This window comes from Chroicocephalus ridibundus, chromosome 8 (assembly GCF_963924245.1).
Source record: "Chroicocephalus ridibundus chromosome 8, bChrRid1.1, whole genome shotgun sequence".
In the NCBI taxonomy this organism is placed as follows: Eukaryota; Metazoa; Chordata; class Aves; order Charadriiformes; family Laridae; genus Chroicocephalus; species Chroicocephalus ridibundus.
Window position 1 is genome coordinate 55766407 of NC_086291.1, and position 18828 is coordinate 55785234.

The window sequence follows — 18828 nt, forward strand, 5'->3', positions numbered from 1 at the left end:
GGAGAAGAGAAGGCTCCGGGGAGACCTTCCAGCCCCTTCCAGTCCCTAAAGGGGCTCCAGGAAAGCTGGGGAGGGACTCGGGATCAGGGAGGGGAGCCATGGGACGAGGGGGAAGGGTTTTACACTGAAAGAGGGGAGATTTAGGTTAGATATTAGGAAGAAACTCTTGACTGTGAGGGTGGTGAGCCCCTGGCCCAGGTTGCCCAGAGAAGCTGTGGCTGCCCCATCCCTGGAGGGGTTCAAGGCCAGGTTGGACGGGGCTTGGAGCAACCTGGGCTGGTGGGAGGTGTCCCTGCCCAGGGCAGGGCAGGGCACGAGGTAATCCTCAGGGTCCCTTCCAACATGAACTTTTCTGTGATTCTGTTTCCACCCTCCGTGGTGTATGTTTTGCCGGGCAGGATGGGGCCTTGGGCCGTGTTGCCGTATTTCCCCACGAGGACGGGGAGCCCTGGGTGGGACGCGGGGAGCGATGGGCGGCAGCTCTGTGCCCCGCACTGGGCCCTGCTCACCGCGCTGAGTGGGGCAGAAACAATGTGCTGGTGTGCAAAAATATACACAAATCAAGAGTTTGGGAATGTTTATCCAGTCGGAGGCTTTAGGAGTTATGGCCGTTTTTTATTTTATGTATGTAAAAATGAATATGCGCTGTCGGAAAGGAGGCGATGCAGTTCTGTGACATATTGTTGTGCTGCTGAACACACGCCTGAAAATTAGGAATTTTTAAGCAGAGAAGTTCCACAATTGGGTTAAATTTCTGTTACTCTGGGCAAGTAGCAAAGTTTGCCTTAAAACTGCCAACACGAAGCATGCTTCCTGTCATGAAAGCTGTCAAGAGTGCTTGATGAAGCAAATCATTATCTTTCATTTCCAGTTGTATCCCCAGTCTAATCACAGCAACATCTGGGTGTAGAGGTACCAAAAAAAAAAAAAAAAGTATGTTGTAAACACTTTCAAAGCCAGGAAAAGTATGAATCATGCTCCTGTTTATAACTTGAAAGTTGGAATTTATCGTGAATTTGCACCTCTTACTGTTACTGGACGTGGGGTCGGTCATGTACAAGGGGAGAGAAGCTGGTGCTTCAAAACAGCTTTGGAATTTTTTGAGTCAATTAATAGACGTTTTTAAGGGTCAATGGGAGATTTTCTGTAAGCTTTAAATAAATTAAGAGTTCATTCACAGAACCTGGAGGAATCCTGTGCGGGAAGTACAGTGTTTTTGTCTTTGCTATCTTGAAAGAAAACTCGGTGGTGACATTCCTGGCTTCTCCCGCGCTTCCCCGGTGGCCCTGACGTCCCGTTTCAGTGGCCACGCTGCCTGCGTCACCGGCAGGAGGTCAGCGCTCCATTGCTGCCCTTCCACCTTCCAGCATGGTTTTAGCTCCCAGTGTTCCAAGGGAAAGTACTCATTTCTAAAGAAAGCTTTAAAAAGGAAAAAAATGAGCAAATCTTTGTCAAATTTGATTTTTTTTTTCTTTTGGAGATTGCAATTTTATTTAAAGTGTTGTAGGAGGCATCTTGGCTTTTAATTTAATCTTCAATGGAGAAGTATGACGTCTGCTTTCTCATGTCATGTTCGTAATACCGGAATGGCTCATGTTAAGGTAGAATCTGTGTTTTAGCTTTGATTTTAGTTTGATTTTTCTCTTTTGAAGTATGCTGTACTGTTTGCAAGTAAAAAGAAACATCAAGCTTTTCTGATGCCGTTCAAAAAAGAATTCTGACATCTTGGCTTTTTTCAGACTAGTTAAATTTAAAAAAAAAAAAATTCTTGATGATGAGAATTTCCCTTGAGATGGACCTTCCGTTTGCTGCTAATCTCTGTCTCCCTTTGTGCTCCTTTTCTTCTGCCAAGCGTAAACTCCTTCACCTTGGAAGCTTTGCAGTCTGTTCCCGCTCTAGCCATTAGCCCATGTGCGCTACGGAAAAGTTGGCTTTTCTTTCGCTACCAATTCCGACATTTACCTGGGCACTCTGCGTTTCTGCTGCCCATCTGCGGTGCTGCCCTGGCTGCAGCGCAGAGGTTTCTGCTCTTCCTACCTTAAAACTTTCCTTTCTCTTGATCTTGGCAAAAAAGCACGATACCAGAAAAGGTATGGGGTAAACTGAATGCCCCCCTTCGTGGGTTGGTCCATGCTTTCTTGTATTTCCCATGTTATTCCATCGGTAATTATCCGCTCTATTTTATACTTCACTTTATAATTATGGGGGCAACTGCCATTTTTGGTTGTGTTTATATTTGGTTTATCAAAGGTGTAAAATGTAACTTCTGCGTGTAAAGCCTGCCGTTGAAACTAACAGGAGCTGTAAGTTCAATCCACATAAACTATAGTATTTAGTTTATAAATATGCGTAAGCTACTTATTATTGAAATGTAGATCAATACGATTTTATTTTCGGATAACTTGCTGCGTGCCTTAATTCCAACCCCCACCACCACCTTGTTTTGTGCTGCTTTTACAGTGATGTTTTTCAGTGTGGTCTGTTGAAACACCAACGGGTTTTATGGAGTATTTTTACTAAAGAGTCGACAGGTTTTAATTTAGGGTCTTAAATCATAATTGTTTTTCAATTTTCTGCTCTGCCTCACAAAAGCATAATGAGGGCACACCTGACGCTATAAAAACCAGATGTCACTGCAGCGCTCCAGGGCTGTGGGATGAATCTGGAGAGCCGAAGAGTTGGTATCAGAGACAGGGAGGCATCAGGGAGCTCCCCGGAACAGAAAGCGTGTGAAGCGTTGCTGAATAAATAGGATTTGGGAATGGATTGCGCATTAATTTCGGAGACTTTCAAAGTGCTGAAAATAACGGATGGAATTTTCTTCAGGAACTTTCAGGAGACCATTTCAAACTGCCAAGTAATGTATTCCAATTATTTCTGCCTACCGGTCCCGTTTAATGAGACGGAATGACCTGCACTGGGCCGTGGTGGTCGGGAGAGCCGCAGGCGGACCTGCGGGAACGCCAGATTGTGTCGTTTAGGCCAACCCTCACAACCCTGAGTTCTTTACCTTTCTCCTTCAGACTAAACTTCTGAAAACAGGATGTTTGGTGGGAACTGAACTTGTTTCTTTAAACAGGTTCAGGTGCCGCATACAGGTGTTCAAAGGTCTATTTGCGGCAACGATAGATACGTATTTACAAGAATAATGATCTCACGGGAATTGTCATCGCCTCAGTCACCCGCCTCTGGTTATCCCAGGACGCAAAGTCAGATGCAAAAATCTGTGATGTCCGTGACATCCGTTCCTTACTCTGTGTTAAGATGGCTCTTGCTCTTCACAACCAAACGGAGGGTCCGATTCTCCGCCTCCCAAACCATTTCTCCTATTGTAAAGCAAATCGTTTTCTCGAATGTCTCCTTTTGGGTCTCGTACGCCACAAGTTGAAAACTGCGTGTTCCTACATATGTGTGCACGTGCCGTTGAATATTTAAATAGATGCACGTCTGAAATACATTCTGGAATGCTTAAGTGTTTTTTAAAAAAGATTGTAGCAGAGCAAAGTACAGTGAGACTAGTTTTCCTAAATAAGAAATTAATGAATAGGAATTTGCTGAGGTATCATTTTTTTCTTTTAATTGAATGGAAGAGCACAGAGAGGTTGAAAGCAGAGGATACGTAGCAGGACATTAGTTCCCTCTGGCTGCACACCCTGTTGAACTCTGGGGCTGAAGCTAATGACAACTTGTTGCTAAAGAGGTATGAGGGTTTTTTAGGGGTTTTGTTAAAAACAAAAAATTCCTTCTTAAGTAAAACATAGGGATTCCTTATGCCTGCCTGGGGATTGATAACCTTTTTTTTTTTTCATTTAATAATTAGTCTTCTCCGTCACTCATCTTTCCCATAGATGGGGGAAAATGTACCTTCTCCAATGGTATGCTTAATTATGTTCCATTTTTGAGCTAGAATAGGTACGTTACAGAGAAAGCTGTCAGTTTGAGACTGAGCAAACTAAATATACAGAGCTGATGAATTAATTAGTGCAAGCATGAACCGCTGGTGTAAATGAGAAAGGAGATACCTCGGAGCTTTACAGTATTCAAGAAGTGTCAGATCATGTTCATTTGGAAGGGATAGCAACACTCTTTCCACCAGTGCAGACACAAGTATTATGTTTCGCCCCAGATGGGCTACCCAGGTGTTCAGCAGACCCTGATATTTGCCCTTTTATTGTTGAATTTTAGCATTTTTGGAATAGCCATTCAACTTGCTTTGTAGAAACACAGATCTTTCTCTTCATAAAGATTCAGGTAGGTGAGGTTAAAACAAAATGTTTGTCCTTCCACCTTTGCCGACTGTTACAAAACTTTATGTACTGTTATGAAAGAGCTCCAGCATTTATTGCCATATGGACAATTGGCATGAACTATTAGGAGCTCTTGGCTGTGGTGAAGACGTGACTTGTTGTTGAGGATGAGGTACTCCTGGGGATGTGGGACTATCACGACACGTAGAAATGCGAGAAATAGGTTCCCAGTGATTCTATTTTGTCGTGTCCAACTCAGCAAGGCAATGCGGGATCCTTCCAGACCTCCATACTCTCAGGGAAGAGCCCGAAGGACTGGGTCCCTGTGCAGGGAATCTGCTTTAATGACATTGGCACGGCTGGAAAACTTGGACAGGTCTTGCCTTGTGGCACGGCTGCTGGGATATCTCTGCGTGGTCAAAGCCTCTTCTGCATAAGAAAACACACGGTACTCCTTGTTCTATGCTGTGTGTTTGAAAAAGAACGCGTTCCATTAGCAGCAAATGCTGTGGAAACTCATACCACTTAGCTTCTGACAAAATGCATCACTAGGAACAAAAAATACCCTGCACTCGGCTTTAAAGATAATATTTGTATTTTCTGCTGAGGGAGTAATGGGGAGGAATATCGTCTGAGCTTGAGAACGTCGGTACAAGTGATTTGCACTGCCTAGGTCTCACCTAAGCCTGCCTTGCTTGAAATTTTAAGCAAAGACTTCAGTGAGTTCCTCTGCATGAGGATAAATTTAGCTCGGAGAGCGGTGGAAAACAGGCTGGGTGCTGGGTGTGGGAGTGAGCGCTGTGATTCCCGAGCTGTGAAGGTGCTGTCATTGCTGCAAGGGATCCGGGCAGGGGGGAGCCAAAACACGGAACAGATCTTGACAACTGTGGAAAGGGAGGTGAATCTTGGGTCTGTGGATATGCCCCAAAAACTCACATGGGGCCGTCTTCTCTTATGAATCACAACTTTGCTTTTTTTTTAATTGTAAATTACTGTTCTTTAGTTACATCTTCAGTTATAATTTTGCGACTGTTCTGTATGAAGAGTTCAAAACCGGACTGATAAAATCGGCGCAAAAACTTATTATTATTTCAGTATAGCCTCAATTATTTTCATAGCTTGATCAGAACATGCTTTCATGCTTTAAAAATGCTTAAAACTAAAAATAACAGTCCCTTACTTTTGGTCATGGGGGTGTTCTCCAGGTCACTCTTTAAGTGCATGGGTCATTTCCATGTGATGAGAAAATAATCAAATCGCCTTTAAAAGGCTGCATTTTCCAAAGAAAGAGCAACATTTGCACCTGCAGAACTACGTAAGCACTTGCTGTACTAGATCCTTGCGTTCTGTGCAGTGGTCCTGAGACGGAGGAGACGCTGGGAAGCCCCTTCTCTCTCCCATCAGAGCCATGCAGGCTGTCTTTGTACCCTACAGGGATGGGATAATGAGGCGTCGAAACATCTCCCTGGGGGGTCCTGAGTGGAAGCGAAGGCTTCCAGTCCCTCCCCAGCTCTCTGGCAGCGAGCGTGTTGCTGCTGCCAACATCTCATGGTGGCCAACATCTCATCATGGCCAGCACCCAGGGGACAAGCCTGGCTGCTCTTCTCCATGGGCACCTATTTATTGCCTTTCCCAGTGAATTCCTGCTGCTCCTGAAAAAGTGCCGTAGCTATCATTGGTTTTGCTTGCCATGCAAAGGCAGGCTTTGATTTCACCCTTCGTGTCTCGCTGAAGGCTCAATAAATCATCTGAAGTTGGCCAAAAACTTGAGAAGGATGTTGTGATCTACAGCTGTGATTTGTCTATTTCCCATTTTTATAGGGCTATCCGTATAAAACCCGCGTGCGTTAGGGGAATGGCAGAGCATACACATGCTGGGTAAACCTATGTCGGTCAATCCTAAACTACGTGCCAGAAACTGGCTGCATTAACAAGTGATTGCAAAGTTCTTTTCGACAAAACCATCAGCCGAGCCCCCGTGCAAGTTGCTGTCATTGGTGGTAGGGATCAGCACATGGAACTCGGCGCAAGTATGTACTGTATGTGGCTGCTATGGTGATTAAAATACATAAATAAAATAGATAAATATGGCCCATATTAGAAATTCATTACTGGCAGTCTCTCAGATCGCAGCCGGCTCCGGCGTGCGGTGTCAGTCCGTGTTCCCCGACTCCCAGCGGGCCCTCCTGGACTTAGGCAGCAGCCCCCTCCTACCTTGTCAACCAGCAAATTCAGCACAAAAACGGTAAACAAAGGGCTTTTGTGCATGTTTTATAGTTCAGCGAGGATTAGCGGCCCGACACGATTTTCAGACGGGACAAGCTTAGCATTAACTTGCCCGAGGTTAACGAGGGCGGACGCGGGGCGGGCTGCAGAGCCCGGAGCAGGAATGTCTCGCTCGCATTCGGGACGCGGTACAGAGGATGGGTAAAAGCGGGTTCTGCTTACCTGGGTCGATAACTTGTTCCCAAAGGTTTCGACCTCGTTAGGATGCGGATCGTGCCGATCTCAGGCGCTTGCTCGCCGTCCTTCCCGCAGCTTCCGAAGTCCCCTCCGCCGTGGTGGACATTCTAGCTCTGGCTGAACCAGGTCCCTGCTTCTCCTTCCCCTCTCACCTTTTAGCATTCTCCCACCGTAAAATCCATCCCTTTCCTGAAACGCAGAACGCTGCACTTGTCCGATGGAAGTTTTTCCAGGCAGGATTCAAAATTCCAAAGGAGCCGTTCGTTTCCTCCGCGGCGGCGGGGGAGAGGGAAGGCGGGAGGCGAAGGGGACGCGCTCGCCACCTTGAAATCCCCACCAGCCTCTTCCCAGCGCCGGGAGCGAAGCCGCTTGTCCTGGGGATCTTTGGAGTTTAACTTCGGGGGGGGGGGGACGGGGAGGGAGGGAGAAAGTGGAAAGCAAACTGAATGCTGGAGTGGAGATTTCTCTCTTCCCCCACTGGGCCCCTTGCCGACTGTTTTTATTGATTTCAATCACTGGAGGCTCGCTGGCTCGCAGAAGAAACACTGTGTAATGTGTTCTTTCCTGGCTTTCATTAAAGCAACTCAATGCAGCGCGGTCACGCTGCCGAGCTCGCCTGGCAACCTGCCTACACCCTCCGCTACCTCTGCCATTGGCCGGGAGCGAACTCGTGGTTTGGGCTTGGTTTATTTTTTATTTTTTTTGGTAATGTATTTTTTATTTTTTTTTAAATTCTCCGGCAAGGATTTCAAAACAGCCTGTGCTCTGCTTCCACCTCCTCTCGCAGCCCCCAAAGGCTTTTTAAACTTCGGAAGAAATTGGCAGCCCCCTCGCCCCTAAAGGGGGACGACTTTGGTGGCGGTGAAAACATCTCCTGCTCCTTCTATTAAAATTCCTCCGTGCGTTGTTGGGGAGGGGTTAAAAGGGCTGTGTGTAAGCCACAGGGATGGGGATACAAATAATTTCCAAGGGGTTTCCTTTTATGATTTTTTTTCTTTTTTAATTCCGTCTTCGCCTGATTGGTTAACACGGTTTAATTAAGGGTAAGAGAGTAAGCAAAATCCTTCAACAAATACATGGAAATTCCTGGCAGCGCTGGAGTTGCAAATGAAGCAGGACTGCATTCCCCGAGCCTGCAGTCGCGGTGGTGTCTTCAATGTTTCTGTTGTATGCGGGACTGTGATACTGGTGGAGAAAAACGAGAAATAAAATGTGGTACTAATTTATGCCTTAGAGCTTGGTCTGCTACAGTATGTATTTTATAGGAGCAAACAATCTGTAAAGTGGAATTCAGCAAGGGTTTTGTAAATCCTGGTGTTCTGTGTGCCTGTGAATGCTTCCACTGAATTTAGTAAACTGTTCGATTTCTTCTTATTCAGCGGTTCCTGATGATAACGCTTGATGTGCTCTTCAGAACTGGCTGTAAGCGTATGAAAGAGGTAAAGATCACATAGGTGTAAATTAAGCCCGGTTTCAAGTTAATAAAAGCGCATCTATTCTAAATGACAGCTGCAGATTTAGGGTGCTGCCTCCTCCCTTGTGCTGGTGAGATACCATAGCTGTGTACACAAGGATGCTTTTTCCTCCCCCCCTTAAGAAAACATGTGCATGACCACTAAAAGAATACTTTCCTGGATCAGAAAGATAAAAAGCTTGTTCTTATTTAAATCTGGCTTCCTGCAGAACTTGTTTGAGGCTTTTCTGCCTGGGTTGCATCTACAGAAACCTTTCCAAATTAATTTAGCATAAGTTATTCCCAGTGGTTTTGTCGTGAGGAGCTGAGATTCTAAAAACACCTAGCTTTTATGGAAAATTTTTTCTTTTTTCTTTAAGTGATGTATAATTCCAAAAAAATCTTCCTCTGTAAGTGCTATGGACGTGCTGTAAGGAGGTATGCTTCCATAAACGTTACTTTTCATTCAAAATTTGCCTTCTGCATGGTAATGAAATTTCATAGGCCGTCTCTGGTCGTACTTCTGCTTTTCATAAGGTGGTAAATGATAGAAAATAGTTATTTAAATTCCGTATGGCCGTGCAGTGCTTTATGCAAATGCTGTAGCTGGAGCCCAGCTCTTTGGCCGGCCTCGGGGAGTAAATCATTTGTCAACCTTGCTTTTGTGAACCTTGCGTCTAAGGATTTGCCAGCCTTTCTTCTTCGGAGGTTTTGAAGTGTGTTTATAGATTGTGCTTTTTGTTTTTAAGCTGGCAGATGGCCAGTTATTTATCTGGGTTCCTATGTCTTGTGTAAGACGGAAGCAGAACGTTTTGCACGCTGGTGGCGTGCACGGGGCATTTTGGGGGCAAAAGGCTACTTGTAGGCAGGAGCCGTTGCGTGACGGGTCGGTAGCTCCTCGTCAGCTCGTGCTCAGCGAACAAAGCCCCTTTTGACATTTCTCCATATTAAAACTTACGAAACAACATGAGTTTAATGAACAAACAAGGCGATACAATACTCCGCCTGTGAAATAAGCCGTATCATCCATTTCTCCATCTTTCTCTTTGGAGTTCAAAAATTTGACACCCTTTTTATATGTTTGTCACGTTAGTTAAGTTATAATTTATTCCTCTGAAATTCTGATGTTGCTTGCTTTGCTGTTGTACAGACTCGTGTTGCTGTGCTGGTAGAAAAGGCTAAAAGTCTGTTGGCTTTTGGAGGAGCTGGATTCACTGGTCCTAATAACTAGTAAATTTGGTGGTGTGGCTCGGTCTGTGGTTCCTGCTGTAGGTTTGGCAGCGGAGCCAAACCCCTGAGCCAGGCGGAAGGTTCAGACCTACACAGGCAAATCCCAAAGGCAAATTTGTAATAAATGAGTATTTGGCTCGTTGTGGCAGTTCTTCAGAGTTTCTGACTCTTTGTCAGCCTTATTCTGTGCCGGCGACACGTAGGAGTCTTTGAAACGGTGGCAAGGAGGAGCAGAAGTCTTTAGAAGATGTCTTCGATTCTACTCCAGCATGAGGCAGTCAAGGGCCTTTGGGTGACTATAAATGCGGAAACAAATTAAAAAATGCACTTACTGCTGTGCTGAAACACAATACCGTTGGAGCGCTCTTAGTACCGCCTTGGTACTGGTTGCCCAGCTTCACAGTCCCCTGGCAGGATAAACTTCTACGCAGATGCGGTCTCTGAAAAACTACAGCTGCTTGGGTTTGCTGCTCTTGCTGCAGAAAAAAGGGTCGGGTGTCTTCAAGAAATCCTACCTTGGGTACATCTTTTCGCCTTTTCCAGTTTCCCTTGCAGTTATAGTTATTCTTCTCAGTTCTGGATTGCTTAGCAGCGCTGCTTTACACTATTAAATGCTTTGCTTCGACTCCCCTTTCATGATGGGTCAACTCATTTCTAAAGAACACTTCCAAAATGTTTTACATTAATGCAGTACTTCCAGATTACAAAGGATAATGGCAAACTTTAACCAGGATCTCAAACTGCCACAGCTGAAGCCTCCAGATATTTTGAATCGGATGCGTTAGGCTATTTACAGTACGTGACCATGTCAGGTGCGATTCAGGAATTCCGAGGCCGAGGAAAGGTGCTGCCCTGGCAGTCCCAGCCCTTTGGACGCACGGCATGGTACGGTGTGGACTTGGGGAATTCGCCTGAAGATGTCTGCGCTCACATCTCCGTACCCTTGCAAAGATGGATTTTTATGAGCGTAAGTGTCAAAGATTTGGTGGTCTGTCTTATTGAAAATATGGCATTCAGTGGCAATATCCCTTTTAGCACCTCTTCGGGCCTTCTGGAATGTTTCCAAGTGGAAGACTCCCACCTCCTTAATCACGACAACCCCACCGGCTCCCCTCTGGATGTCATTCATTCAAGGGCGCTGCCCTGGCCTGACCTTGTTTAGATTGAGATCTAACGAGCCCGTGCTCCACAGCGGTGTGGTGGCTCTCAGCAGGCTTTGCAAATAAGCAAGTGTTGTGTTTTTCTGTATGCATGTGGTTTAAATTTATCACGTCAATAAACAAGTGTCTCCCGCGCTCAAATGGGGACTTTACAATGTTGGAGTTAAGGCTAAATTGGGGCGCTACAAATTGCGATGTCACTTTTTAAATATAGAAGGGGACAAGGTGGAATATTTACGATCTCAAAACAATGAAGTCCTGTTGGTTGGGGTTTTTTAATTTAAATAATGACATACTAAATACTCTTAATCCAAGTGGCAGACACATCTTTCAAAAACAGTCACACAAATGGTGCAGGGAAAGTGGAATTAAAAAAAAAAAGGCTGTTGGTTTGAAGAAAGGAGAGATGCATCAGTAGAGTATCATAATAGAGGTCATGCAAGTTAAAATAAATACAGCTAGGCCTTAAATTCCAGTGAAAGGTTTGGGTTTGTTTTCAGTCTCAGGTTTTGGGGAAGGTTGCTTTTGGTTGTGGTGGTGTTTTTTTTCTAAATTGCGATAAAACTGCCCTCAGCTTCAGTGGGGAATATAGCGCCAAATGTAGGTGTTTTATGAAGCAAATAAAACTTGAGGCTTTCAAATTAAAAACCGGTCAAGGACAGATTGCGGGATGTAGTACTAGATTCATAGAATCAGAATGGTTTGGGGTGGAAGGGACCTTAAAGCCCACCCAGTGCCACCCCCTGCCCTGGGCAGGGACACCTCCCACCAGCCCAGGTTGCTCCAAGCCCCGTCCAACCTGGCCTTGAACCCCTCCAGGGATGGGGCAGCCACAGCTTCTCTGGGCAGCCTGGGCCAGGGGCTCACCACCCTCACAGCAAAGAATTTCTGCCTCAGATCTCATCTAAATCTCTCCTCTTTCAGTGTAAAACCCTTCCCCCTCGTCCCACGGCTCCCCTCCCTGCTCCAGAGTCCCTCTCCAGCTTTCCTGGAGCCCCTTTAGGGACTGGAGGGGGCTGGAAGGTCTCCCCGGAGCCTTCTCTTCTCCAGGCTGAACCCCCCCAGCTCTCTCAGCCTGTCCCCACAGCAGAGGGGCTCCAGCCTATTCATCAAGTTGATATGGATGGATGGATGGATGGATGGATGGATGGATGGATGGATGGATGGATAAAAGTGCAGTTGTGACCAGAAGAGCTGGTCATGCTGGCAACAAACCTCCTCAGGGCTCGGGATTTACCTTGGGTCCTCCAGGGAGGCACCAACTTGTGGTTTTACTGGAGCGGGTGGGGAGGGGGGATAAAGAGCTTTTTGCTAAAGCGAGGAATGCGGGGGGACGGGGGGGATGGAGACACATTTACTGTACTGCGGAGAAGCCGAGGCCTCTTTATCAGAGCAGCCCTAATGATGTGCCACAGTCGCTTTATTTGAAAGCTTCATGGCTCACAGAAAAGTAAACAAATTCATTACATTATTTCTAAAAGAAGATTAACTGTAGTGTGTCGTCTGTTGGACAGCTGCTGTAGTAATCTTTTACAAACACTTTATAAATGACCACCCTCAGTGTTTTCCTGGGCTTTGTGTGGCTGGATTGTTATTTTAGTGAGTACCAGGGTGGCTTTTCAAATGAAAACGTTGTTTCCTGTATAGCAATTACGTACCTACCTTCACCCTAAATATTATTTTATTCTCAGCATGAGTTATAAAATGTCTTCTGTACAAATGCAGCATATGCTGCTTTTTTGCATGTGTTTACACATGATTGCTGGCTTTTCCATAAAAAAAGCTAGAAAGTATTTTAAACAAAAAAAGCAAATCTTTGCTGTCCCACTCCCATTTTTTTCGGATTTCTGCTTTCTTGCCCCTTTTTTTGGCCTTTGAAAACAGAGGGTTGGAAAGATGAGTCGGGTGAATTGACGCTGAACAAGTATTTGGTGCTCGGCAGGTGTCTCTGGCAAATCGGTCATGTTCAGTTGTCCCCTTTAACCATCCTCTGCTTAATGTCGGCGAGAATAATGTTATTTAGCACCATCTCTGGATGCTTGAAAGCACTCGACAAACACAAATTGGAGGAACACTAAGGATTTGTCAGTTTATGAAGTGGTTTTAACCAATCTTCTCATACCTCGGCTGATCTTCCCGTGCACCAAGGTTTCAGTTCTGGGTCCCTGCAGAGGTGAGGAGGGAACAAGGGAGGAGGAAGAGCGTCTTTCTTGCCCTGGTTGGCCTCCGTGGGTTCCCGACGCTCGAGCCGAGGACCTCCCCTGGCAAGTACGATGCCATGGTAAAGCTGCTGGATCCGAACCTAGTCCAGTCTGCCAATGGAATTCTTGTTTCTGGGAACGCTGGTGGTGGTTCAACTCCTTCATCTTCCCCAGCCTGGGGGTGTGAGGTGCTAATTCAGCTGCCGTGGGCACGGGTGGCTCCCCAGGACAACCTTACTTGTCTCAGCACCCTCCACCTTTGGCAGCTGGTGGTTGAAGCGTCTGAGGGATGTGCAGATTTGGCAGAAGCAGTGCACTCTATTTTGAGCAGAAGAATTACAATTTAAATAACTCAACAAACACTTGCATGCAGTCTCCCATTTTTCTGTCCTTGTCGTGTAGGAATCTGCTTCAAAGTCCGGTTGTGTGCAGGTCAGGTAGATGTTTCCTGGGCCACCTTACATCCGTGCCATGTCCATGCTGTTGTGGGTGATTTTCCCTACCCAGAGCCCCCATCTTCTTACAGGTGTAGCCTGGCCTCACAGGAATCTGTCCCTTGCTCAGGTTGTCTGAACAAACCCGGTACAGCTAAGGAAGTGGCCTAATTAATGGAGTCATCGGCAAATCATTATTGTTTGGGCAACATCTCTCTCATGTTCCGTGTTACTGCAATCCTTTGTGTTTCCACAGCGTTGCCCACAGCCCCACCCCTGCTTGTTAAATGTCTTGTTAAATGAGCAGGATATTTAAACAGTCTCGACAGAAGATGCTGAATATGGTTAGATAAAAAAAACAGGGGCCTGACAACCTATTCCAGTCCGAGCCCCTAATTTAGAAGCGTGTCAGTGTTTGCAGGTTTGAGTTGGCTCCAAATGAGAGCAGGGCAGTGGTACAGCAAACAGGAGCTAGAAACCCTGAGCTCATGACAGAAGCTATTTACGGTATTGTTGTTAACTGGATTTCCGTTCTTACTTGGAAGAGAAGGTGGTATTTAATGTTCCTCAGCGTTCATTCTTTTTAGCCTGCGTTGTATCGCGGTGCCTGGCCAGTGGAGGTGGCTGAGCAGCGGCAGGTCCTTCAACCACGATGGAGGTATCAAAGTTCTAATTGGGACTGTGTGGGGTCTGTAACTATCATGTAAGATAAGAATTAGCACCACCCCTTCAGTCTTAGGCTTGGAAATATCCAAAAGCAACACCAATACGGTGCAAGAGTCTTGCTTGCAGAATTTCGTATTCTTTCATCGCTCAGTTGTTGCTGGGAGGTTGCACAGAAGAGGTGGCTTCACAGTGTCCAAATCCCTCCTGTTCCAGAGGTACGTGGGGGTTTGGATACCCAGAAGCTACTTTTGTTGACAATTTTGTGCAGGTCTGTGTACGATGGTCATTAGAGGAGTTAGGGCTCTGTAAAGAGTAAATCTCGGGGAGAGCGTTGGGTAAACAGCCGTCTAGGATTAGACCAGCTGTGATTTTTTATGCTTCTAGTTGACGCTAAACAATTCAGTGGGACCATTGCCTGGAAAGACATGAATGGACCTCTCTCAGACTTCAGGAGTCCCTGGAGTTACTTGCTGTGGTTTTTATTTCTGCATTGTGTGATCTCACCCTGGATTTTCCCCGGTAAACTCAGCATATCTATTTAATGCTCTTCATCTGTACGTGAAATAAATATTTTCATTTGGAGTATGCTTATGGATATATTTATAGCAATTTGGTTTTCAGTGTGAATAATTAACGATGCTGTCTACAAACCTAAAGAAACTTCAGCCTTTGTTTATGCAAGATTGTGCATGTGTTTACCCAAGATTGCTAAAGGATCTCCAGGAGGTCTTGGATGAAGATGGCAGTTGTCACGTCTTCCCCTTTGGGATAATGGAGGTGAAGCCCCTGTGTGGCAGACGGAGGTTTGCTCAGCCCAGGGAAGCGTGAGGTTAGACAACAAACAGCCCCAGAAACTGAGGATCTTAAGGAAACTTTCCTTCTCACACTTAAATGTGTGTATGCTGTAAAAAATAATCCGTAGCCACCCTCCACCACGGAACAGCCCCTGCTGTTCCCGTTCCCCCGTCAGGTCTGAGTATGGGAGAGCAAACAGGAAAACAAGTCGTCGATACGATGATTAATACGTAGCAAGACGGTGCTCAGATTACCGCTGAGAACGGTACCATCGTCTGTAGAGGGCTGTTCTGCAGATTTCTGCACGTGCAGTATTTACAGTTCTGTGCATTAAGCAGAGTAGAGAGGTGAGGGAAGTGCAGCGAGCAGTAAAATAAAAGCTTGAAGCTTCTGGTTTTAAATATTACCTGTGCCCTTCAATTGCACTGATGCATGTTTTGTTCACTTTCCTATAGAAATATAAACACTTCATTTAAATGTTGGTTATTTCAGGCAACAGAAGAAGAGGAAGAACTTACGGCAGAGGAAAGGAGGAAACTGGAACGAAAATTAAAGAAAGAGCGCAAGAAGAAAGAAAAACAGCTGATGAGGGAAGCTGGAATCTCTACTAAAAAGGCAGAGCCCAAAAAGCCGTCGGGATGTGAGCTGGCTCTGGCCTATTTAACCAGGTAAGAACAGTAAAACCTCTGCAGGTGCTGCCCGCAGAAGTCAGCTGTAAACCCTGCCAGAGATCCAGAGCGAGCTGAGCCAAGTAATAACACGCTAAAGGAAATTGCTGCAGTTAAGTGCTAAGTTAATGTTTCATCTCAGTTGCCACCCTGGCCTACGGCTGGTCCCCCCCTTGTATGTCTGTCACGGGAACTCCGGAGGGACGTTAGGGACGGGGAAAGGCGGCAGATCTCACCGGTGATACAGAGATGTCCCTGGGTTAGCTGCACGTACAGAGACGGAAGGCACGGGGCAGAAAAGACTGCACCGAGGAAATGAGTTTGTTTAAATGCGCCGTTTTAAGCGAAGGAGTTCTGGTTGTTCTCTTTCTACAAGCAAATTGCATGAAGCGGTTACACGTTATGGAGTCTGAATTTAACCGCCTGCGTGATATTTGGGTATTTGTAAATTAAGATGAGATTATGCCGCTATTTTAAAGTTAATAGTGTACCATGCCTTATTTTTGCATACCAAGGTGTATACCAAGTATAGTGGTTGATTTCAGATCGGAAGCAATTACTTCATCTAGTTAGCGCGCTTATTTAGAATACTTTAAATTCCAACATAAAGCAAAGTCTGGTTAAAATAAAGAACTGCAACAAAGCATTCTTAGTGCCCTACAGCCATGTATAAACAGGACGGTGGTGTTTATTTTTTTCCCAACTGTGAAATACACCCTGTGTGTAAGCCCTCCAGAAGACTGGCACGTACAAAGAGCGGGTTACCACGAGGAGGAATTCCAGGGGAAAACCATTCTCTCTGGCCATGCGCAAACCTGGAGCATCCAGACTGTCTGAATTGTTAGGTCCCGCTCTCCGTGGGGAGGGAGGAAATTAATTGCATTCCAGGCAGAGGGACACGTGCCTTTTCCTTACATCACCCGCAGCACGCAGCGATCGCAGAAATGACAGTAACATTTTTGATCTGGAAAACAGCTGGAGCAGCTTCACCGCTGGGTTGAAGCGCGAAGGGCTTGATGGGTCGCTTTGGGGCGTCTGCGCGGGCCGGGCGCTGGGAGGACGGCTTTCAGGTTTGGAGAGCAAAGGAACAAGCCGTGGGGTTTTTGGTTGCCATTCCGCTGTTAGCTGGATGGATTTTTGCCTTGTTAGGTGAGAAAACGTGAAACTATTTGAACTACTTGGACTCCAGAGTTTCACTTAACCTGTACCAAATTAAAGAGTAAACCCGCTGTGTCGTTTGGTCTTGTAATACGCAGAGTCCAGGGGCTCTATGTACAGCAGCGTTATTTCAGCAACAGCCAGTTTGAATTTTGTCATAGTCGGGGGATTGGAATTAGATGATCTCTAAGGTGCCTTCCAACCTGAACCACGCTATGATTCTATAAGATGCTGGACTGCCAAGCAAGCAAAACCTGTAGACAGCATTTAAGACCTGAATGTCCCAGCATCGTCTTACGCTGTTGCAAATGACGGAAGAACAGCTTAATCCTTTTACATCTCTGAAGTTTTTTCAACCCAGCAAGACCGGAAAAAGAAATAGATAGATTTAAAATAATCGGAGAAGTCATATATTAGCTGGGGAAGTGAAACTAAAATTTAAGCTCTGGAAGTTCTGTGTAAAACTCCAGCAACCTCAGTGGGTCAAGGACTTCAGTCCACGTGTTTTAGGAGGGCTGCAGGCATGAATGATATGTGGGAGGGGAAGTTAATCTTATAGATGCAAAAGATTAATATAATTGGAAGTAAACCAAGGGTGCTGTGGATTCGTGTTCTGCCCCACCTACAATAAAAAGCCCTACATGACATAGGGATGGCTAAGCAAAGTGATTCCCTGGTGACACGTGAATCTCCTGTAGGACAGGTGGAACCCGAAGTACCATATGGTGACCAAAACTGTCATTTTTATTTATTCAGAGACTATTCGCAGTATGAGAGCACACTGTATGAGGCTTCAGGCGAGAGGCTGAGATGGAATTTCCCGTGTTCCAGTTTGTGCCCGTTGCCCCTTGTCCTGTCATGGGCACCACTGAGAAGAGCCTGGCCCCATCCTCTTGCCCCCAGCCCGTTAGCTCTTGCTGAGCATTGATGAGCTCCCTCTCCGTCTGCTCCTCCCCAGGCGGAACAGCCCCAGGGCTCTCAGCCTTTCCTCAGCACAGAGATGCTCCGGGCCCTGAGCACCTTCTCACCCTCTGCTGGACTCTCCCCAGCAGTTCCCTGTCTTTCTCCTGGCTTTTTCCTCTCTCACTTTGTGTTGTGGAGAAAAAAAAAAGTCTTTTCGTCACCATTTTTTCTCTCGCCTTTTCCCCGGATGAGGTGAGCTCGGGAGCAATGGCAGCCTGTCTGCGGAAACTGAAGAAAGTCACCGCTGTCGGGGTCTGCAGCTTGCTGGGGGAGCAGAGGGAGATCTGAAGATAAATGGAGGATTAAAAATAGGGAGCTAAAGCAAAATGGGAAGCAGAAAGGTTGTAAAACTATGAGAAGGAAAAAAAGAAAATGTGGGATAATGAAAAAAACCTGAGTGGTGCTGAACAGAAGAGAAAAAAACCCTGTAAAATTACTGCGGAGGAATAGGGAAGAGCAGGAGTGGGGAAGTGTTAGTGGTTGAATAAACTGCACAAATCTCTTCCTCTTAATCATGACGGACCTTTTTTCTGTCTGATGGTAAGTGATGATTCATGTTTAAAGCGAAGACGAGAATGTCTCATTACTTTGATTCTTGGAAAATATAAAATAAAAATTTTTCCTTTTCTGAGCATTAAGAGCCTTCAAGTGAAAAGATGTTGCAGTTCATGAGAATGGTAATTAGACTTAATTATCACCTAACTGACCTTCTGTGCTGTTAAAATGTTGGCAGAACTTGTTTGTCTTGGCAAGACGCTCTCTCCTAGAAATGTTTCTGTGCTTGTGTTTGGCTTTGAAAGTTCATTGCTGCATGGATCTGCACATATGGTTTTCTCCACCACCCATCAAAGGAATAGGCAGAGATCTGAAAAGATGTTACTAAAAGTATGTGGAATGACAAGATTGATCTCATCTGAAGTGGAAGTCATAGATAATATTGTTATCTGGATATTGCTGTGAATTACCAAAGCCCTTGCGATATTATTTGTCACGTGTTAAAATTTAAAAAATAAGCTGCTGGAGCACATTTCTTTTCTTTCTATAATGCTTTATGCTGTATTAGTAATATACGTCACCAGAATGTTTCCTAAAGGCAGTGTCTTCTCAGTTTTCTTTGTAGATCCTACTTCCCTCATCCCGAATTTAAATTTAGGTGAGATTCAGAGAATGTCAGAGACTTCTTTAAGGAAAAAAGAAAGATGCTTATGAGAATAACCCAAAGCAAGGGCACGTTACAGAAGGACAAAAGTGAGATGCAGAGTTTCCCGTGGAGTGGGGAAAGGGCCTGACTCTGCGGAACAGGAGGTGGTTTTTGCTGGGGGCGGTGGCAGTGCTGCTGACAGCGCTGTGCTGCCCAGGGCGGCGCTTCGGCTGCCGGGTTTGCAGACTG

General features: G+C 45.7%; 2 protein-coding genes across 5 annotated transcripts in view; one reads left to right on the forward strand and one right to left on the reverse strand.

The window, feature by feature from the left end:
- Positions 1 to 7299, reverse strand: part of GPR146 (G protein-coupled receptor 146) — a 50837-nt gene extending 43538 nt beyond the window's left edge. For both annotated transcript variants that reach the window (XR_010072308.1, XM_063344420.1), the window contains exon 1: positions 6696 to 7299. The gene's annotated coding sequence lies outside the window, so the exon portion shown is untranslated. The remainder of the gene's footprint in view (positions 1 to 6695) is intronic.
- C8H7orf50 (chromosome 8 C7orf50 homolog) overlaps positions 1 to 18828 on the forward strand; it is a 128464-nt gene that overhangs the window by 87434 nt on the left and 22202 nt on the right. For 2 of the 3 annotated variants that reach the window (XM_063344423.1, XM_063344422.1), the window contains exon 3: positions 15142 to 15317. In XM_063344423.1, the coding sequence (XP_063200493.1) occupies positions 15142 to 15317 (176 nt within the window). Of the gene's footprint in view, positions 1 to 6390; positions 6493 to 15141; positions 15318 to 18828 lie in introns of those variants that run through there. The other variant, XM_063344424.1, reaches the window with a different exon arrangement.